The 21394-nt window shown below is 46.2% G+C and overlaps 1 protein-coding gene across 1 annotated transcript in view; it reads left to right on the top strand.

Moving 5' to 3' along the window:
• Positions 1–1741: 1741 nt before the first annotated feature.
• Positions 1742–21394, top strand: part of INPP5D (inositol polyphosphate-5-phosphatase D) — a 130400-nt gene continuing 110747 nt past the window's right edge. The window contains exon 1 of the mRNA XM_068543726.1: positions 1742–1890. Coding sequence (XP_068399827.1) covers positions 1757–1890 — 134 coding nt within the window. The 5' untranslated portion in view covers positions 1742–1756. The remainder of the gene's footprint in view (positions 1891–21394) is intronic.

The raw sequence follows: 21394 nt of genomic DNA, 5'->3' as shown, positions 1-21394 counted from the left end.
GGTCTTCGTTTCTGTGCGAGGGCTTCCTCTAGTTGCGGCAAGCGGGGGCCGCTCTTCATCGCGGTTCGTGGGCCTCTCACTATTTTGGCCTCTCTTGTTGTGGAGCACAGGCTCCAGATGCGCAGGCTCAGTAGTTGTGGCTCATGGGCCCATCCGCTCTGTGGCATGTGGGATCCTCCCAGACCAGGGCTCGAACCTGCATCCTCTGCATTAGCAGTCAGACTCTCAACCACTGTGCCACCAGGGAAGCCCATGGGGCCTTTCCTTTGATTTTCAGCATCAACTGTTGCGAGTGCTGCTGCAGGTGGCAGGGGCTGGGGGCTCCTGGCACACGTGAGCTCCTCTAGGGGCTGCCCTCCTTAAGGCAAAGAAGAGGAAACCGGGGCTGAGAGAGAGGAGAAACCCAACCAGCTCCTGCAGCTCCAATGCAGAAGAGCCGGATTTTAATGGGGGCCTGCCTGGCCTGGGCCCCTGCACGCGGCTTCTCTTGTCATGTTGCGGGGCTGAGGGCTGAGGCGGGACGGGGTGGCCCTGTGCAATAGCTGGGCACCTGCCCCTTCACCCTGGTGCACTGACCTGAGGACTGAGGACACCCCTCCTGTGGTCCAAGCGGGGTGTTCACTTTAGAGCCCTCAGAGTCTGCTGGTCCAAGATGGTGGCCCCCAGCCCCGCAGAAGGCAGCTCCCCTTTGAGCCGTGGGCAAAGGCAGCCATGCCCGGCCACCTCCAGCTCTGCTGAGATGTGGGACTCAGGAAGGAACGTCATACTTGCCAGGTGACCAGCTTACCCCATGGGGATGTGTGAGTTTCCCGAGTGTCCTAGAAAGACCCAGAGGTGAAAACCCAGTCCCCCGCGTCACCCTGTAAAAGGTCCATGTCCCGAGCCCTCCACGCTCCCTCTGTGTGTCTCTAAGCTGGGCTGCAGGGGTCAGAACGCCCTGCCCTGGAGAAGGGTCGCCATGGGTTCCTTCACACCCACTGGCCCTGGGGATGAGTGTAAATGTGTCAGGGAGCTGTCACCTGGGCCCTGGGAGCCCTCGGGTGGTGTCGCCTAAGGTCCTCCCAGTGCCCAGGGCTGAATAGTGCCTGGGTGGCCATGAGTCTCCAATATGGGGAGGGGGCTCGGCTGTACCCCTCCCCCCAGTTTTGCTCGGCCCTGGGGCAGGCCTTAGTCCCAGCGGAGAAGCTCTGCCCTGTCAGCATCTGTTCCAGGGGCACGTTGGAGGGAGTGGACGGGGAGTTAGAAAGCTCTGGGGTCGGGCAGAGGGCTGAGGCTGATGTCCAGGGCGTGGCCACCCCACGGGGGCATTGGGACGGGCCTCGGAATGGCCGCTGCCTTGGCCATGCTCCTCCAGAAGCTGGCCGTGAACCTCCTGACCCCAGAGGAGCTGACAGTTTCCCCAGGAGGACTTGAGCTGAGGTTCGCCCCTCTGGGGACTGAGACCCATTAAAGGAAAGAGGCAGGGCGGGGGGGGGGGGGTGAGAGGCAGCGGGCAGCAGGCAGTGGGCGGGCGGGCGGGCTGGGAAGGTGGAGGACCTCTCTTGCTCGGTCTCTGCAATGAGGAAGTTCTCTGCAGCTCGTTTCCTTTCCCTTGCCGAGTGCCTGAAACAGGAAGTCGGTCAGTGAGCTGGTGGCAGCAGCCGGGGCGGCCGAGAGGGGACCGACGACGGGTCGCAGTGCGGGGGCCCCGCTCCCCTTGGCTGTGCAGGTCCTGCGGGGAGGGCGCCGGCCCGGCCCGGGGAGACCCACGCCCGCCATGGTCCCCTGCTGGAACCATGGCAACATCACCCGCTCCAAGGCCGAGGAGCTGCTCTCCAGGACCGGCAAGGACGGGAGCTTCCTCGTGCGCGCCAGCGAGTCCGTCTCCCGGGCGTACGCGCTCTGCGTGCTGTGAGTACCGGGCCCTGCCCGCCCCTGCCCCTCCGCCCTGGCCTGGCCTCCCCTGCCCAGGCAAGTAGGTGATGGAGGTGCCGCTCAGTAGAGGGGCTTAGCCGGCTCTGGACTCAGCGGGGAGCCCGGCTCTGGGCTGTGTTGTTTTTATGTCGAGTGACCTTGCACGCACCCCGGGTTTGTTGGTGCGTCCAGCTGAGGCCCACTGTGGACCTGCTCGGCCCTGGAGTTCAGGTTTTGCAGGGCTGGAGCCCTCCAGGGCCAGCCTGGGGCCTGGTCACTCGCTGCAGCTACTGGGGAGCCGTGGGGTCAGGGGCTTCCTTGGGGTTCCAGGGTCCAAGAGAAGGGGGTCCGGGCTCTCTGAGCCGGGCAGAAGCTCGGGGCTCCGTGGTGGTGGGTGTGTTAGAAAGGAGCTCGGTCAGTCCAGGTGCTGGTCAAAGTATGCCCAGTTCGGAAACCCTCCTGGAAGAACAGAAGTGGCAAGAGGGGACCCTTCCTGTGCCAGGCTTTGGGCCTCTGGAGGAAGCCATCGTCTGGGGAGCCATGAATAAGGGTAGGGGGTTTCACTCAAGAAAGGATTTTCAGTTCACCCAGAAGTTGTATTTGGGGCCCTTGGAGCAGAGGAAGTCACATCACCGACATCAGGAGCCTCTTCTCTCCCCTCCTCGGCCCTTGGCTGTGGCCCCACCTGTTCGGGCCTCTCTGCCACCATCAACTCTCTCCGCTCCCCCTCTCTGGGATGTTGCTGAATGCGCCAATTGTCCTAAAACCGGGAACCGGCCACTTGCTGAAGGTTCCTTTTTAAAACACCCTTCTCAACCAATGTCTGAAGGAGGCCCTCGGCCCTGCAGCCCTGCGGTCTAACCATCCCCCCTGGGGCCTCGGGCAGTGCCGGGCATGGGGGGGAAGGGTGTGTCCACCTGCACCTGTCAGGTCGTGCCCCTGGTCTCGCAGAAGGGTCCCTCTGAGCAGGCGGGCCTTGCTGCTGTCCACGCAGGAGGGGAAGTGGGTCATGGACACGGGCCTTGTTTGGAGCGTTGAGTCTGAGCATTTGTCTGTGCGTCGACTTGTTTCATCCTCACGACAACCTGAAGTGCAGGTCCTTTTGTTGCCCCACTTTGCAGATGAGGAAGTTGAGGCTCAGACGGGTTAACCGAGTGATGACAGTCAAAGCCAAGGACATCTGCCCCCAGAGGCTGCACCCCGACAACCAGACTGCTGCCACCCCAATCCTGTGCCTGTCAAGCCGGGTGTGAGCATGGGTTCCGGGTGGCAGCAAGAGAAGCCAGGGCGTTTACAAGGGCGGCTGGGAGCATTTAGAAATTAACACAGGCTCTCAGGGGCCGCCCGGGCCGAGCGCTGACTGCATCAGAGCCCCTGCCCCCAAGGTCAGCTTCCTGGGCCCCCAGTTCTCACAGCCCAGGGGAAGCAAAGCAGACCCAGATTTCCCCGCAGGCACAGCCCCTGTGGGGACCAGTCGACGGGGCCGTAGAAATAGTGAGGAGATTCTGATCTGTCTCCACTCGGCCCACGTGAATCTCTCCCTTCCCCTGGGTGTCTCGAGAACTTCCAGGCTCCAGCTCGCTAACCTCCACAGCAGCCCTTTGACCAGGGAGCTGTGGTAGCGCTCAGGCTGCAGATTGGAACGTGGGTCTCTCTGACCCCAAACTGGGAGGCTTGTAACCAGCCAGAGCTGGGAGAGGCCTTGGACCCTCTAGTCCCACCACCCCTGACTTTACAGGTGGGCACACCTCAGAGAGCTTGAGGCCTTTGTCCACACGTCTCTGCTGGCCGGTGGCAACCTGGGATCCAGAATGGTGTACAGTATTCGTTCCTCCACCTTGCCTCTCCTCCCCTCCCCTGCACTGGGTTGCTCTTGGAGTCTCGGCCGATGTGCCTCTTAGGGAGGGTACCCGTGGTCCCCGCAGTGTCCATCATCCTCTTAGCCCAGGGCTGGGCTTCTTGTCAGTCTCCCATCCCCAAGGCCCCTTTAGCTCCAGACACCAGGAATTGAAGCCCTCCCCGGTGAGTCCAGCCGTGAGGCCAGGACTTAGCCAGTCCTGGCTAAGTCCAGGCCCAGGGGTCCCCTTTCTCCTCCGCTCTGTGGGGGAAGCCACCCTTCCCGCAGGGTCAGGAGGCCCTGTAGGCTGTGGGATATCACGAGCCACCGAACTTTCCAAAACCCTGGGAGACCTAATTTTGCCATCACCCGTGATGTTGCCAATTAAGGAGATTTAAAAACGAAAAACTAGCTGAGTGACAACTAACGGCCACCTTTCAGCAGCTCATTTCAGGAAAGAAAGTATCCTTTAACACCAAAAAGGCAGGAAGAACGTGCTCTTTCAAAATAAATAAATGAATAAAGCCAAAACCCAGTCCTTTAAATCAAACAGGTTTAACTTCCTGAAAAACAACCCCTAGCCCGGCCCTATCCTTACTTTTCTCTGTTCCTGGGACCGGTGAAAACCTCGCCCCACGCCCTCCTGGCCCACGGCCGGCGGTGGGAGCCCCGACGGGGTTTCACAAGCGTGAGTTTCACAAGCATCAGGCTTTACCCTCTGCGGTCTCTCTGGAAATTGCTGGGAGTGCAGGACCCCGAGTGGGGCAGCTGTGGTGTCAGGGCCTTTTAACGACCCTGTTCCAAAGGGAGCCAGGAAGTCTCCAAGACTGGCCTTCCTGCTCTAGGAATCTCCATATGGGGAAAGACCTCAGGGCCCAGGGTGCCCAGACCTGTGCTGCCTGGACCCCAGTGGCTGGAACATCTTCCCAGCCCCTCTGGTGAGTGAGGGGATGGCAGGGGGCTTCCCACCCCTGGTTTAGGCAGGGGCGTTTGGAGCTCCAGGAACTGAGGGCAGCTTCCTCAGGAGTGGCCTTCATGCTCAGGAAAGAAGACAGGATTTGACTATTTAAATGGAACTGGGGAGGGGGTGAGGGACACACCAAAAGACAAGGCTGCGATTCAGCGTGGCCCACGTGACCGAGGAGTACACATTCACCCCGGGCCTAGCAAACCCACACTTCCTCTCGGGAGGTCAGCCCTGCCACCTGCCGCTGGGCAGGAAAGCGCAGATCTGTCCTCAGCAACTCAGAAAGCCCCGCTTTAGGGGGATCCCGAGGCCCATCTCGGGATGCAGAGAGCTGGAGGAGGAAGATCCCAGGAGCTGACCACATGGATTGAGTCCATCTCTGCCTTCTTGCAGCAAGGGCTTGAGAACGTGAGAGGCAGCGGGCTCCTAAGTCGTGCTCACCCGGCCCCACTCAGACCAGCCAGCAGGGTTGGCCCTGCTCTAGGAAGTCCAGGGGGGCTTCTTGAGGGCGCCGTCCGGCCCCTCTTGTATGGAGAATGCTAAGAGGCTGTCAGGCTCGTGTCCTCCTCTCCTGCCAGGACTGTGCTTCCACGTAGGGACCAGCACACCTGTCAGGTGCTTTATGCTGCAGAGAAGAGATATGCCTTTGGGGATGGGGGTTCATCAAGGTGAGAGGTCACGGGTCAGCCGGGCCAGCCTCTCCTTCCCCTAGCTGCGCAGGCAGAACTAGAACAATGGCCCAGTGGTGTTGGGGATACACCTCCCTCTCTGTAAGAGCAGCCCGGGCCCCGAGAGCAAGCCTATATACGACTGGGTCCGTCAGCCACCATCCAGGATGGAGCTGCCCGGTCGGGTGGCATTCCCACCAAACCACACCGGAGAGAGTTGGCTTCCCTCCCAGGGGAGGGGGCAGGTGCGTGCTCTCTGTGACTCAGAAACCAATGCCGGTGCAGCCAGCTGTGGCGGGGGTGCTGTCTTGGTTCCCCTCAGCACCTGGCCTTCCACGAGCTGCCCAGGCAGACCTATGACCTCCTTACCAGGGACAGTACACCAGGCAGCCTGGACCTGGTAGCCTTGTGAGCACAGCCAGAAAGGTGAAGAAGCACCAGAAGGACATTTAGTCACCAAAAGTGTCCTCAGAGAAGGCATTCTACTTGTTAGGAAGAATGTGACGGCCCACCTGAGGTAAGGCAGGCCACGAGGCTTGCTCTACAAACCAAAGGTAGTTGCTAATCTGTTCTGCCTAAAAATAACAGCAAAAGACTTATAAAGGGCACCTGTGTGCTGGGTTCTGTTCTAAGCTCTTTGCACATATTAACTCACTCACTGTCCACACTGGCCTTCGGAGGAAATGTTGTTATTATCACCACTTTACAGATGCGGAAACTGAGGCCCAAGATGTTAGGTAACATGCTGTGTTTACAATACTAATAAATGGCAGGGCCAGGACTTGAACTCGCTGTTCTTGGGAGGGAGAAAGAGAGAGAAGCCAGCAAGTCTGGGTGCGTGTAGGAGACCCCTGGTGATGGAGCCACAGAGAAGGGACTTGGAGGGCAGAAGTGTCCAGAAGAGGTGTAAAGCCATTTACTGCAGTGTGAATGGGTGTGATGTAATCCAGCTTCCTCCAATCCCCTTTCAAAGTTTAGTAAAGTTTACACTGCTCATGAATTACTTTTGTGCGAACGCAAAGAAAACCACTGTTTTTCCTAGCTGGTATTGACAAAGTGGGGGGAAAATGCTGGCCCAGACAGTAGTCAGAGCTGGAGGACCTCAGCTCTTGAAATCTGGTTTACATAAGAGATTGTCCAAGGACAACTGTTTTGAACGTTCCTTCTGCGTGCAGGACCCGGAGGGAGGGATGTGCCCGGGAAGGCCTGTGTATGTAACAGATTCCTGGTTCCTTCTATGTGCAGTGACTCAGAAAGCCCATTGTAAATTCAAGTGTCTCCAGGTTTTCTGTGCCCTTGCACAGCACCCTGGAGCAATCCTTCCAGAACCAGAGTAGGCTCTGGCTTTGGTGTGTTTCGCAAGCTCGCCTACTTGACAGGTGAAATTCACCTGTGCACAGCCGTCGGTGCTTCTCCGTTGAGTGGTCCCATCTCCTGGGGTGGTGATGAGAGGTGATGAGAGGTGATGCTCTAGGCCTTCCTCCCTGCCCCAGAGATGGAGTAAGATGAGGTCTGCTCTTCCCTCCCTAATTCAGGCCATGTGACGCAGTCCCGAGGGGCAAGCCCTCTGTGGTTGGCTACACCTGATGTGAATTCTAGCCTTTGCGAGATGTTAACCTCCCTGTGCCCAGCCGGCATCCTCATTGGCGAAATGCACACTCGTCGGGTTAATTTTTTTATTGCAGTATAATTCACATCCCATAAAATCACCCTTTAGATAGTATACAGTTCAGTGGTGTGTAGTACATTCATAATGTTGTGAAAGCATCACCACCATCTAATTCCAGAACATTTTCATTATCCCCCCAACCCCGGCAAAACCCCCTCAACTCGTCAGCAGTCACTTTCCATTCCCCTTCCTCCCAACCCTTGGCAGCCACTGATCTACTTTCTGTCTCTGACCATTTGCCCATTCTGGGTATTTCATGTATATGGAATCATACAATATGTGGCCTTTTGTATTTGACTTTTTTTCACCTGGCATAATGCTTCCAAGGTTCATCCATGTTGTAGTATGAATCATTCTTTTTATGGCTAAATAATAGCCCATTATATCAATCTACCACATTTTATTTAGCCATTCATCAGTTGATGGGCATTTGGGTTGCTTCTACTTTCGGGCTATTGTCAATGATGCTGCCGTGAGCATTCATGTACAAGTTTTTCTATGGACGTGTGTTTTCAATTGTCTTGGGTGGAACTGCTGGGTCACATGGTAATTCTCTGTTTAACTTTTTGTGGAACTGTCAGACTTTTCCCCAGCAGCTGTGCCGTTTCACATTCCCATCAGCAGTGTAAGAGGGTTCTAATTTTTCCACATCCCCACTAATACTTAACAGCTTTTTGATAATGGCCATCCTAGTGGGTGTGAAGTGACATCTTAACTGTGACTTTGATTTGCATCTCCCTAATTATGAATGAAGTTGATATCTTTTCATGTGCCCACTGGCCATTTGTGTATACCTTCTTTGGAGAAATGTCTATTCATATCTTTTGCCCATTTTTTAAAAAAGAGGGTGATTTGTCTTTCTGCTGTCGTCACTGGATTATTGAGAGGATAAAATGGGAGAATGTGGGCAACATGTGTACAGAGTCAGCACGCTGATCATGGGCCGTTACTTTGTATGAGCTACGAAGTGAGTAGTGACATCTCGGAAGCAGAGGAGTGCAGGGCCATCTGTGAGGAGCATTCTGCAGCAGACGGAAGGAGGAGAGTGGTGGCTGAGTGTCACTTCTGGAGCTTCCTGGAGGCTGTGGGAGCCTCCAGGGACACTGAGCTGTCATGCGGGGCCTCCTCAGAGGAAGTGCTCAAAGAGATGAGGCAGGAAGAGGGCTTGAGTGACGCACGAGTGGCCGGTGGCTGCTGGGGCCCGGGGCGAGCTCCTGGAGCTGTGAGGGAGAGAAGGGTCAGGGGCACAGGTGCCAGGGGCACAGGTGCCAGGAAGAACCACTGAATGAACCGCGGAGGATGAAGAGAAAGTCGAGGAGTGGAGGCCATTTGAGAGTGATTAACTACCAATGTAGGAGTGAGGGAGTGAGGGAACTGAAGTCCTAAGGCTCCGAGGAAGCCCAGCAAGTGGATGAGGTGGGAAATGCGTGTAGACAGCCCAGCAGGTCAGGCCCCTGGTCAGTGGGCAGGACGAGCCTGCAGCTCCGTGGCCCGGATCCCTCCTCTCTCCCCTGCGCGTTTCACACTCCCTTTGTCCCATTAATTAGAAAAGCATTGTTTTTAAGTACCAGCACCCAAACCATTTGGGTTCAATTACTTATTATGAAAAGCACCAGACAAAGCTGGCTCCCAAAGGATCAGCTAGTCCGGCCCTTTCTCTTGCCAACCAGAAACCTGCCCTCCGGAGGGGAGAGGCTTGCTGAGGCCATTTCAGGCATCAGTGGCAGTGCAGAAATAGACCTTCTGATAAACAGGGCAGCATTCTTTCAAGTAACTTTAAAAAATACAGTATTAAGTATAACATACAAAGAGTGCAAGCTAAAGGAGAAAGTAATCACCCAATCACTGAAATGAGAGACTAACATAAATACTGTTAATTTGTTGGCATATTTTCTCATTCATTCTCTCTCTCCCTCCCTGCTCCCCGTATGCACATACACACACACACACACACGCACACGCACACGCACACACACGCACAAGCACATATATATAAGCTCCATAATATATATATACCTAATACCATATAATTTTAGTCTATATTTTCTAGCAACATTAGCATTTTCCCACTTAGTTAACCTTTCTTCCTAAATATCATATTTAATGGATGCACAAATTCTATTACATTATGTGCCATAATTTATGGAATGATTCTCCTATTGTCAGACATTTAAGTTACTAACAGTGTTTTGTTGTTATAAATATGACAGTGATGAAGGTCTTTGTGCAGATATGTGACATTTCTGGTGATAGATTCCCAGGGGTGGAATTACTGGATCAAAGATAATGTTTTTAAGGCTTTTGATGAAAATGACAAATTGCTTTCCAGAAATTTTGTTACAAGTTATGCTCTGGTAAGCAGTACCAGAGAGTGCCCACCTCATTCCAGTCTCCTTATACTGAATATTTTCATTTAAAAAAACATTATTAAATTGCAAGGTGAAAGGTGGCCAATTTCTGTTCATTTTGATTTGCATTTCTTGATCGCAGTCATGGTAAGCTTGTTTGGATTATTGACCTTCATCATTTCTCCTTTGTGGATGGTCTGTTCCATTCTCTTTGCCATTTTTCTTTTGAAACTGTAGTTTCTCTGTTATCTATTTGCATGAATTCCTTATATCACAGTTGTTGCAAATATTTTCACTGTGGTTTGCCTTTATGACCTTTTTCTTTTGTTCAGAGATTGTAAATTTTTGCAAAGTCTATAAATATTTCTGTTCTTGTTCTTTTGTGACTTTTTTCCCCCTTTGCTTTCCAGTGCAGAGAGTCCCTCTGCACACAGAAATTTTATTCTTTTTCTTCCTGTGGGGGGGCAGGGCCTTTGGAGCTAATAGGCTCGGGCTAAGGGATGACTCTGCCTTTCCAAGCTCTGGCAGGTTGTCTAGTCCCATGGGGCCTTGGTTTCCTCATCTGCAAACCAGGGCTAAGAATACCCATGTAGCCGTGTCGTTGGATGGATTGAATGAAAGTGTATATCACATACTTAGCACAGTATTTGGCAAAAGCAGATAGATTATAGGTTTTTTGGTTTTGTTTTGTTGCTGTTGTTGTTTTACATTGAACACTTTAATCTTTCTGGAATTAATGAATGGTGTAAAACAAAGATTTATATGTATTTTTCTCAAGGAACCATCTTTCTCAAAACCTCTTACTGAATAATTTATTCCTCTCCATTTGTTATTCCTCTCTTACCATGTATTAAGTCTTATATACCTCTTTTTTGCCTGTTTACCCTGGTCCATGTATGTCTGCTTTTCTTACACCAATTTCATACTGAATGCATTACCACAATTTTATAAACTATTTTATTTTAGGATTTGCATATCTAGTCTTTTTAAGTATTCTTCCAGGTGAAACGGATAATAACTTTGTCAAGTTGGAAAAAATACTATTGGGACTTTGTTTGGAGTTGCATGAAATCCACAATACAACTTGTGAAAAATGGACCTTTTAGTATTATTCAATCTTAACAATAAATATAGCTATCTTTATTATTTTAAATTTAGTAATTTTCTTCATAGATGCTACATATTTCTTGTTACGATTACTTCTGATTATTTCATAATTTTGTTACTGTTGTGAATACCTTTTCTTCTACAGTTAGCCTTCTGGGGTAACTGATAACATACAGAGAAGTTGTAGATTTTATAAATTCACCTTTTATTCTATATCTTTACTCCTCATTATTTAAAATTGTTTTCATTTGCTTCTCTTGGATTTTCTTGCTAAACAATCAAATCATATACGAATTATAATCATTTTGTGGTCTACTTTCCAAATACTTACAACTCTTATTCAGATTTCATAACTTATTACTTTGGCCAATATTTCTAAAATATTACAATGAAGGATATTGGGAAAAGAAAATGTCTACCTCCGACAGAAGTACTGTGAGAATCAAACTTTATGCTGCCTGGGAAGGACTTAACACAGTATTTGGCACATAGTTAGCAATGGATAAAAGTTAGCTGTTCTTTTCATGTCAAAGAAGGAGCTGTCTTTTCCTAGTTTTATGAAGAGTTTTGAAGAACTGAATATTAAATTTTATCAAATGCCTTTTTAATGTCTATTGAGATGATTAAGCTGTTTCTCTTATTTCATTAACTGGTAAATAGCCTGATTTTATAGATTTCCTAATATGAACCATTTTTTTGCAAGATTAAAATGAACTGTTCTTGATTATGATAACTTTATTTTACTCTGAATTTTAGCATATGTGTTCATAAGTGAGATTGATTTATATGATTTTGATCATGTTATGGTTTAAGAGTCATGTGTGTTTTGTAAAATATCCTGGAGACATTTGTGAGGCATCATCATTATCTGATTTTTTTAATTTTTATTTTATTATGGCTGTGTTGGGTCTTCGTCTCTGTGCGAGGGCTTTCTCCAGTTGCGGCAAGTGGGGGCCACTCTTCATCGCGGTGCGCGGGCCTCTCACTATCGCGGCCTCTCTTGTTGCGGAGCACAGGCTCCAGACGCGCAGGCTCAGTAGTTGTGGCTCACGGGCCCAGTTGCTCCGCGGCATGTGGGATCTTCCCAGACCAGGGCGCGAACCCGTGTCCCCTGCATTGGCAGGCAGACTCTCAACCGCTGCGCCACCAGGGAAGCCCCCTGATTTTTTTAAATATAAAAAAAAATTGGCAAAGGTGCTTTTCCTCAGAGCCATTTATAGAGATAATTCTTTAATATTTACTTCAGTTTCTTCTTTGGTATTGATTTATTCTTGTTTTCTATCTCCTCTCATGTTACTTTAAAAAAATTTTTTTATTTTATTGAAGTATAGTTGATTTATAATGCTGTGTTAACTTCTGGTATACAGCAAAATGATTCATATATATATATATATATATATATATATATATATATATATATATATACACATTCTTTTTTATATTCTTTTCCATTATGGTTTATCACAGAATATTGTATATAGTTCCCTGTGCTCTACAGTTGGACCTTGTTGTTTTCAGGTTACTTTTGATAAGTTATATATATTTTTCAGTAAACAGTTCATTTGTTGAGATTTTTCAAAGTTTCTGGCATACAATTATTCACGGTTTTCTATAATTTTAAGGTTTCTCTTTTATTGCTATTGCTACCTTCCTTTACTCATTACTGGTCTTGCTTACTAGTTGTGTTGGCCAGGATCCCAGCAGGAAATAGATGGCATAATCGAAAGGGGTGCTAGGCGTAGGGATGGTGAAGCAGCCTGGGACCGGCAACCACAGGAAGCTATTTCCACTCCTGGCTCTGAATAGGCAGAGCTGTCTGATTTGAGCCGTGGCCCCCCGTGGAGGAACTCAGCCACTGCTGATCTGCAGCAGGTGGGGTGCGGTCTGGGGAACAGATACCACTATCTCACCGTCCTCTCACTCTGTCAGTGCCTCCCATTAGCTAAACCTTGGTGAAGCGGCACACACAGGTCAGCCTGCTGGACACAGGGCAGGTGGAGAAGGATAGAGAGTGGGTCTACTGGGGGTTGGAGGGGAGGGTGAAGGAACAATGTCCAGCTCACTTGCATTGTTTTCTTTTTGCTCTTCTGTTTGTCAGAGGGTTATTCATTTAATTTTCTGCATTTCAGGTCATATGCTCTTAGATTTATTTATCTGTTCTGCTTTTCTTTTTATATTAGAAAACTACCTGTGCATTCAGGAACCCCTACTGTATATATGTTTGAGGACAGAGCTGTGTCTTCTATATTTCTCATCTTCCCTCTCCTGCACCGATTTTCTCAGATTTATCTTCTTCCTTGTTGAAGTTCTCCAGAACATGAAGCTGCTATTTACTGCCTCTCTTGTGGTGTTTAATGCTGACTGTAGGACTCTAGGGTTTTCACTTCTGATCAGTTTTTCTTATCTCATGTTGCTCAGTTTTCACAATTGATTTTTCCAGTTTCAGAGATACAATTGTCTCTTAAATCTTACTGAGTTCACAAGTCAGATTTCTCCAGAATGTGTTATTTTCCTTTTTTCTTTTTGCAGTGATTCTACGTAACAAGGAGGTATCACCTTTGAGTTCTTAGAAAAATGATACCCTTCCTTTTGAGTGACGATGTTTTCTATAAGTCTCATCATTTTTCTTTTCCAACAAAGAATTGTCAGGAAAAATTTGATCGGATTTTTTTTTTTTAGAGACTGGAGTGGGTTTCTGCCCGAATCTTCTTCCCAAAGATAAAAGGATCAGCAGGGATGGGGGTGGGAGACCCCGATCCAAGATCCACCTGATGGGGTTGAGTGATGGGGGGGGTGGTGTGTTGCACGGATAGGTGGGTTTTCTCCCAGGAGTCTCATGCGAAGAACCCTCTGGACCCAGAAGCTGCTGGGGCAGGTGCCGGGCCCGTCCCCAACGACACTCTAGACGTCTCACCCCCACCTCTCACCTGGCCACCTGGACTGCCTCCTCTTGCTTCTGACCTGATGGCCTCTTTTTCTCACTCTTTGGCTGCGATTCTTTGAGGTTTGGGTGGTGAACTGTGAACACCCTTGGTTCCTAGGGCATGCACACGTTTTCTCTTATTTCTACATGGGGTCCAAGTGGCTTTTTTTAACATCTTTATTGGAGTATAATTGCTTTACAATGGTGTGTTAGTTTCTGCTTTATAACAAAGTGAATCAGCTATACGTATACATATATCCCCATATCTCCTCCCTCTTGCGTCTCCCTCCCACCTTCCCTAGCCCACCTCTCTAGGGGGTTACAAAGCACCCAGCTGATCTCCCTGTGCTATGCGGCTGCTTCCCACTAGCTATCTATTTCACATTTGGTAGTGTATATATGTCCATGCCACTCTCTCACTTCTTCCCAGCTTACCCTTCCCACTCCCCATGTCCTCAAGTCCATCCTCTACATCTGCGTCTTTATTCCTGTCCTGCCCCTAGGTTCTTCAGAACCATTTATTTTTTTAGATTCCATATATATGTGTTAGCATACGGTATTTGTTTTTCTCTTTCTGACTTACTTCACTCTGTATGACAGACTCTAGGTCCATCCACCTCACTACAAATAACTCAATTTCGTTTCTTTTTATGGCTGAATAATATTCCACTGTATATATGTGCCACATTTTCTTTATCCGTTCATCTGTTGATGGACACTTAGGTTGCTTCCATGTCCTGGCTATTGTAAATAGAGCTGCAATGAACATTGTGGTACGTGACTCTTTTTGAATTACAGTTTTCTCAGGGTATATGCCCAGTAGTGGGATTGCTGGGTCATATGGTAGTTCTATTTTTAGTTTTTTAAGGAACCTCCATACTGTTATCCACAGTGGCTGTATCAATTTACATTCCCACCAACAGTGCAAGAGGGTTCCCTTTTCTCCACACCCTCTCCAGCATTTATTGTTTGTAGATTTTTTGATTATGGCCATTCTGACCGGTGTGAGGTGATAACTCATTGTGGTTTTGATTTGCATTTCTCTAATGATTAGTGATGTTGAACATCCTTTCATGTGTCTGTTGGCAATCGGTATATCTTCTTTGGAGAAATGTCTATTTAGGTCTTCTGCCCATTTTTGGATTGGGTTGTTTGCTTTTTTAATATTGAGCTGCATGAGCTGCTTGTATATTTTGGAGATTAATCCTTTGTCAGTTGCTTCATTTGCAAATATTTTCTCCCATTCTGAGGGTTGTCTTTTTGTCTTGTTTATGGTTTCCTTTGCTGTGCAAAAGCTTTGAAGTTTCATTAGGTCCCATTTGTTTATTTTTGTTTTTATTTCCATTTCTCTAGGAGGTCGGTCAAAAAGGATCTTGCTGTGATTTATGTCATGGAGTGTTCCGCCTATGTTTTCCTCTAAGAGTTTTATAGTGTTTGGCCTTACATTTAGGTCTTTAATCCATTTTGAGTTTATTTTTGTGTATGGTGTTAGGAGGTGTTCTAATTTCATTCTTTTATAGGTAGCTGTCCAGTTTTCCCAGCACCACTTATTGAAGAGGCTGTCTTTTCTCCATTGTATACTCTTGCCTCCTTTATCAAAGATAAGGTGACCATATGTGTATGGGTTTATCTCAGGGCTTTCTATCCTGTTGCATTGATCTATATTTCTCTTTTTGTGCCAGTACCATGCTGTCTTGATTACTGTAGCTTTGTAGTATAGTGGCTATTCGGGGTCTTTTGTGTTTCCATACAAATTGTGGAATTTTTTGTTCTAGTTCTGTGAAAAATGCCGTTGGTAGTTTGATAGGGATTGCATTGAATCTGTAGATTGCTTTGGGTAGTATAGTCATTTTCACAATGTTGATTCTTCCAATCCAAGAACACGGTATTTCTCTCCATCTGTATCATCTTTAATTTCTTTCATCAGTGTCTTATAATTTTCTGCATACAGGTCTTCTGTTTCCTTAGGTAGGTTTATTCCTAGGTATTTTATTCTTTTTGTTGCAATGGCAAATGGGAGTGTTTCCTTAATTTCTCTTTCAGATTTTTCGTCATTAGTGTATAGGAATGCAAGAGATTCTGTACACTAATTTTGTATCCTGCTACTCTACCAAATTCATTGATTAGCTCTAGTAGTTTTCTGGTGGCATCTAGGATTCTCTATGTATAGCATCATGTCATCTGCAAACAGTGACAGTTTTACTTCTTCTTTTCCGATTTGGATTCCTTTTATTTCCTTTTCTTCTCTGATTGCTGTTGTTAAAACTTCCAAAACTATGTTGAATAAAAGTGGTGAGAGTGGACATCCTTGTCTTGTTCCTGATCTTAGAGAAAATGGTTTCAGTTTTTCACCATTGAGAATGATGTTGGCTGTGGGTTTGTCATATATGGCCTTTATTATGTTGAGGTAGGTTCCCTCTATGCCTACTTTCTTGAGAGTTTTTATCATAAATGGGTGTTGAATTTTGTCAAAAGCTTTTTCTGCATCTATTGAGATGATCATATGGTTTTATCCTTCAGTTTGTTAATATGGTGTATCACACTGATTGATTTGCGTATATTGAAGAATCCTTGCATTCCTGGGATAAACCCCACTTGATCGTGGTGTATGATCCTTTTAATGTGCTGTTGGATTCTGTTTGCTAGTATTTTATTGAGGATGTTTACATCTATGTTCATCAGTGATATTGGCCTGTAGTTTTCTTTTTTTGTGACATCTTTGTCTGGTTTTGGTATCAGGGTGATGGTGGGCTCATAGAATGAGTTTGGGAGTGTTCCTTCCTCCGCAATTTTTTGGAAGAGTTTGAGAAGGATGGGTGTTAGCTCTTCTCTAAATGTTTGATAGAATTCTCCTGTGGAGCCATCTGGTCCTTTTGTTTGTTGGAAGATTTTTAATCACTGTTTCAATTTCATTACTTGTGATTGGTCTGTTCATATTTTCTACTTCTTCCTGGTTCAGTCTTGGAAGGTTATACCTTTCTAAGAATTTGTCCATTTCTTCCAGATTGTCCATTTTATTGGCATAGTGTTGCTTGTAGTAATGTCTCATGATCCTTTGTATTTCTGCAGTGTCAGTTGTTACTTCTTTTTCATCTCTAATTCTGTTGATTTGAGTCTTCTCCCTTTTTTTCTTGATAAGCCTGGCTAAAGGTTTATCAATTTTGTTTATCTTCTTAAAGAACCAGCTTTTAGTTTTATTGATCTTTGCTATTGTTTCCTTCATTTCTTTTTTATTTATTTCTGATCTGATCTTTATGGTTTCTTTCCTTCTGCTACTTTGGGGTTTATTTGTTCTTCTTTCTCTAATTGCTTTAGGTGTAAGGTTAGGTTGTTTATTTGCGATTTTTCTTGTTTCTTGAGGTAGGATTGTATTGCTATAAACTCCCTCTTAGAACTGCTTTTGCTGCATCCCATAGGTTTTGCGTCGTCGTGTTTTCACTGTCATTTGTTTCTAGGTATTTTTTGGTTTCCTCTTTGATTTCTTCAGTGATCTCTTGGTTATTTAGTAGCGTATTGTTTAGCCTCCACGTGTTTGTATTTTTTACAGTTTTTTTTCTGTAACTGATATCTAGTCTCATAGAGTTGTGGTCTGAAAATATACTTGATATGACATCAATTTTCTTAAATTTACCAAGGCTTGATTTGTGACCCAAGATATGATCTATCCTGGAGAATGTTCCATGCGTACTTGAGAAGAAAGTGTATTCTGTTGTTTTTGGGTAGAATGTCCTATAAATATCAATTAAGTCCATCTTATTTAATGTGTCATTTAAAGCTTGTGTTTCCTTATTTATTTTCATTTTGGATGATCTGTCCATTGGTGAAAGTGGGGTGTCAAAGTCCCCCACTATTACCGTGTTACTGTCAATTTCCCCTTTTATGGCTGTTAGCATTTGCCTTATGTATTGAGGTGCTCCTATGTTGGGTGCATAAATATTTACAATTGTTATATCTTCTTCTTGGGTTGATCCCTTGATCATTATGTAGTGTCCTTCTTTGTCTCTTGTAATAGTCTTTATTTTAAAGTCTATTTTGTCTGATATGAGAATTGCTACTCCAGCTTTCTTTTGATTTCCATTTGCATGGAATATCTCTTTCCATCCCCTCACTTTCAGTCTGTATGTGTCCCTAGGTCTGAAGTGGATCTCTTGTAGACAGCATATATATGGCTCTTGTTTTTGTATCCATTCAGCCAGTCTATGTCTTTTGGTTGGAGCATTTAATTCATTTACATTTAAGGTAATTATTGATTTGTATGTTCCTGTTACCATTCTCTTAATTGTTTTGGGTTTGTTTTTGTCGGTCTTTTCCTTCTCTTGTTTTTCCTGTCTAGAGAAATTCCTTTAGCACTTGTTGTAAAGCTGGTTTGGCGGTGCTGAATTCTCTTAACTTTTGCTTGTCTGTAAAGGTTTTAATTTCTCTGTTGAATCTGAATGAGATCCTTGCTGGGTAGAGCAATCTTGGTTGTAGGTTTTTCCCTTTCCTCACTTTAAATATGTCTTGCCACTCCCTTCTGGCTTGCAGAGTTTCTGCTGAAAGATCAGCTGTTAACCTTATGGGGATTGCCTTGTATGTTATTTGTTGCTTTTCCCTTGCTGCTTTTAATATTTTTTCTTTGTATTTAATTTTTGATAGTTTGATTAATATATGTCTTGGCATGTTTCTCTTTGGGTTTATCCTGTATGGGACTCTCTGTGCTTCCTGGACTTGGGTGGCTATTTCCTTTCCCATGTTAGGGAAGTTTTCAACTATAATCTCTTCAAATATTTTCTCAGACCCTTTCTTTTTCTCTTCTTCTTCTGGGACCCCTGTAATTCGAATGTTGGTGCATTTAATGTTGTACCAGATGTCTCTGAGACTGTCCTCAATTCTTTTCATTCTTTTTTCTTTATTCTGCTCCCTGGCAGTTATTCCCACCATTTTATCTTCCAGGTCACTTATCCGTTCCTTGCCTCAGTTATTCTGCTATTGATTCCTTCTAGAGTATTTTTAATTTCAGTTATTGTGTTGTTCATCACTGTTTGTTTTCTCTTTAGTTCTTCTGGATCCTTGTTAAATGTTTCTTGTATTTTCTCCATTCTGTTTCCGAGATTTTGGATTATCTTTACTCTCATTACTCTGAATTCTTTTTCAGGTAGGTTACCTATTTTGTCCTCATTTATTTGGTTTTGTAGGTTTTTACCTTTCTCCTTCGTCTCTAACATATTTTTTGTCATTTCTTTTTTTTTGATGGGTGGGGCTGTATTCCTCTCTTACTGGTTGTTTGGCCTGAGGCATCCAGCACTGGAGTTTGCAGGCAGTTGGATAAAGCCGGGTCTTGGTGCTGAGATTCGGACCTCCGGGGAAGTCCTCCCTCCGATTAATATTCTCTGGGGTCTGAGGTTCTCTGTTAGTCCAGCGATTTGGACTCAGAGTTCCCACCACAGGAGTTCAGGCCCGACCTCCGGCCTGGGAACCAAGATCCTGCAAGCTGCTTGGCACAGCAAAACAAAAAAAACCCAACAAACAAACAAACAAACAAAAGGAGCAGTACAATATCAAAGAATAAAATTAGAAAGATAAAATATATATTAGGAAAAATAAAAATATAATCAAAACAACTGGTCTCTGGGGGTTCCTCCCATCCCCTTAGGTGTCCGTGGTCCCCCACCGGTGCCTGGTAGGTGCCCTAGTTGTGTGGAGACATGAATTCCGCATCCTCCTAGTCTGCCATCTTGACTCCCCAAGTGGCTTTTTTGAATGCAGAGTTCCCAACCCTTGTTCTCCCATCCCATCTTGTCCAGTTGTCTGCAACACTCAAGCAAGAAAAAAGGAGAAAACACGTACAAACAATTAGAAATTAGAACTGAAATATAATGAGTTACAAAGGAGTTTAAAAAACAATTATAGCACATGCTAAGCCGATCAGCAGAGTGAGACAGACACTAATGAGGTTCTCGAATTTCAGAGTTTGATTTTTCTCTCTCTCTCTTTCTCTCCCCATGGGGCTCACCATAGTAAAGGATGCTTCTGGGCATGCTTGTCAGTGGTTATTTGGCTAGGAAGAGCCACACAGAAGTAGTAGTTTTATCTGAGAGAATAAATAAAATGCCATGAAGTAGTTTCTTCCTATTTCCATTTGCTTATCTGTTTACATTTGAGCAAAGCTTCCCAAACCATGATCTGAAAGTGCCCTTCCCGGGGGAAGCATCTTCCTGCTTAGAACAGTGTAGGCACCTGTAGTCACCCAACAGCTGTTGGGAGTCACATGGGAAGTTTGTTGTAAGCACCACTGCATTTGAGAGTGGAGTAATCTCATACGCACCAGGGACACGGGAGACTGGGATGGCCCAGCACCATCCCAACCTGGGTGTCCAGCGGGAACATTCCTAACACACTCGCCCTGAAATGTGACCCAATCACTAGAAGGAGTAGCAGCTGAGGGCTGGTGTTAGCACCCTAACTTTTTACTAAATCACCATAAAGAGGGGGAAAGGCCTGGATGGAACCCATTGCCCCCAATGAGCACGTTGTCTGGATTATGTTCCAGTGCAGTAGTTGTCAAAGATGATTTAGTTGTGGAATCTTCACTTTAAACATTTTACATGTAAGATTTTGTGGGTGTATGTGTGTGTGTGTGCATATGTGTATATGTGTATGTTATGTATCTGTATATGTGTATGCACATGTATGTATATGTATACGTTGATGCGTGTAGGACCAGGGTGAAGTGCAGCTGCTGGTGAGTGCAGGAGGCCAAGGGGTGCCCCCCTCCACCTCCCTGCGGAGTCCCCAACACCCCATGGCATGCTCTCCCAGGGGTTGTGTGTGGCAGGGGTGGTGGTGGCGGTGATGCTGTATGCTTTCCCTTGAAGATCTACTGATCTGGCCCCAGGGATGACGTGTGGGCCCCATGCATTGGAGATGCTGAGATCTTACTATCTAAGGGGAAAGTATCCTCTTTTCCCATTGTACTAGCTTTTGAATTCTCATCTGTGTGAGTAGTATGGAGCTGTTTCTTAGTTTCAGTGTTGCTAGAACATCTCTGAAAAAGCCATAAAGGCTTGTCTGCCACACTTGATTAACTAAAGGGTCTTCCTGTTCTGTACGCTGTCTCTGTGCCTTTCCTGGTGACTCTGTGTTCTTTCTTTCTGTTTACAAGCTGATGTTTGGGGCCTGTTCAACCTCTTCCACAAATTAGCTGCCCTCACCCAAATAGGAGACCGTTCTCGCCCTGGCCTTATTTGCATATCTACAGGAGGAAGTGTCAAGAGAACAAGCAGTGAAAGATAAGAGCAGAACAGACTCCTAGCTGTCCTCCGGTGTGTGCCTGGCAGGCTCTGCAAAGGGGGTTGGGGCTGCAGGGGAGGGGGATGGGGGAGTTAGGCTGGGGTCTGGGATGGTTCCCTGCTTCCCGGGACATCTCCAGGAGCTGAGGTGGTACTAGACTACGGATTCATCCTGGCCGTCTCTGAGATAAGCCAATTGTGGTGTCAGTTCAGGCTCTAAAGACAGGAAGGGGAGTGGAAAGACGGGAATTAAAGGGATCAGAGGAAGAGAGGAAATTTTCCTATGAGAAATGAAGAGGCATGTGGAAATGAAATTACCCAAAACATTCTCCAAAACTTTCTCTTAACATTCATTGTTTCAAAAGGCTTTAAAAATTGTAAAATTAACTACATAAAATTGTAAAACTTATACACAGCTGAAAAGAAAATAAATCAATAAACACTGTTAAAAATAAATAACTCCAAAATATATTGTCGTATATTTCAAAGTCTTATGAATAAATAAGCAAAAGATGATTTTAAAAATGTGAGACAAAGACATGAAAAGGAATTCACGGGAAAAGAAACACAAATGGTGAAACATATGAGAACACGTTCAACCTTTCTCATAAAGAAAGGCAAATTAAAGCAAGCCATCATTTTTCTTTCACCTCTCAGATTTGCAAAAGATTAAAATGTCTGATAACAGCCAGTTGGCAGGGTGTGGGGAAATAG

The sequence above is a fragment of the Eschrichtius robustus genome, chromosome 5, assembly GCF_028021215.1.
Source record: "Eschrichtius robustus isolate mEscRob2 chromosome 5, mEscRob2.pri, whole genome shotgun sequence".
Classification (NCBI taxonomy): Eukaryota; Metazoa; Chordata; class Mammalia; order Artiodactyla; family Eschrichtiidae; genus Eschrichtius; species Eschrichtius robustus.
This window is presented reverse-complemented; position numbering and strand designations above follow the sequence as displayed.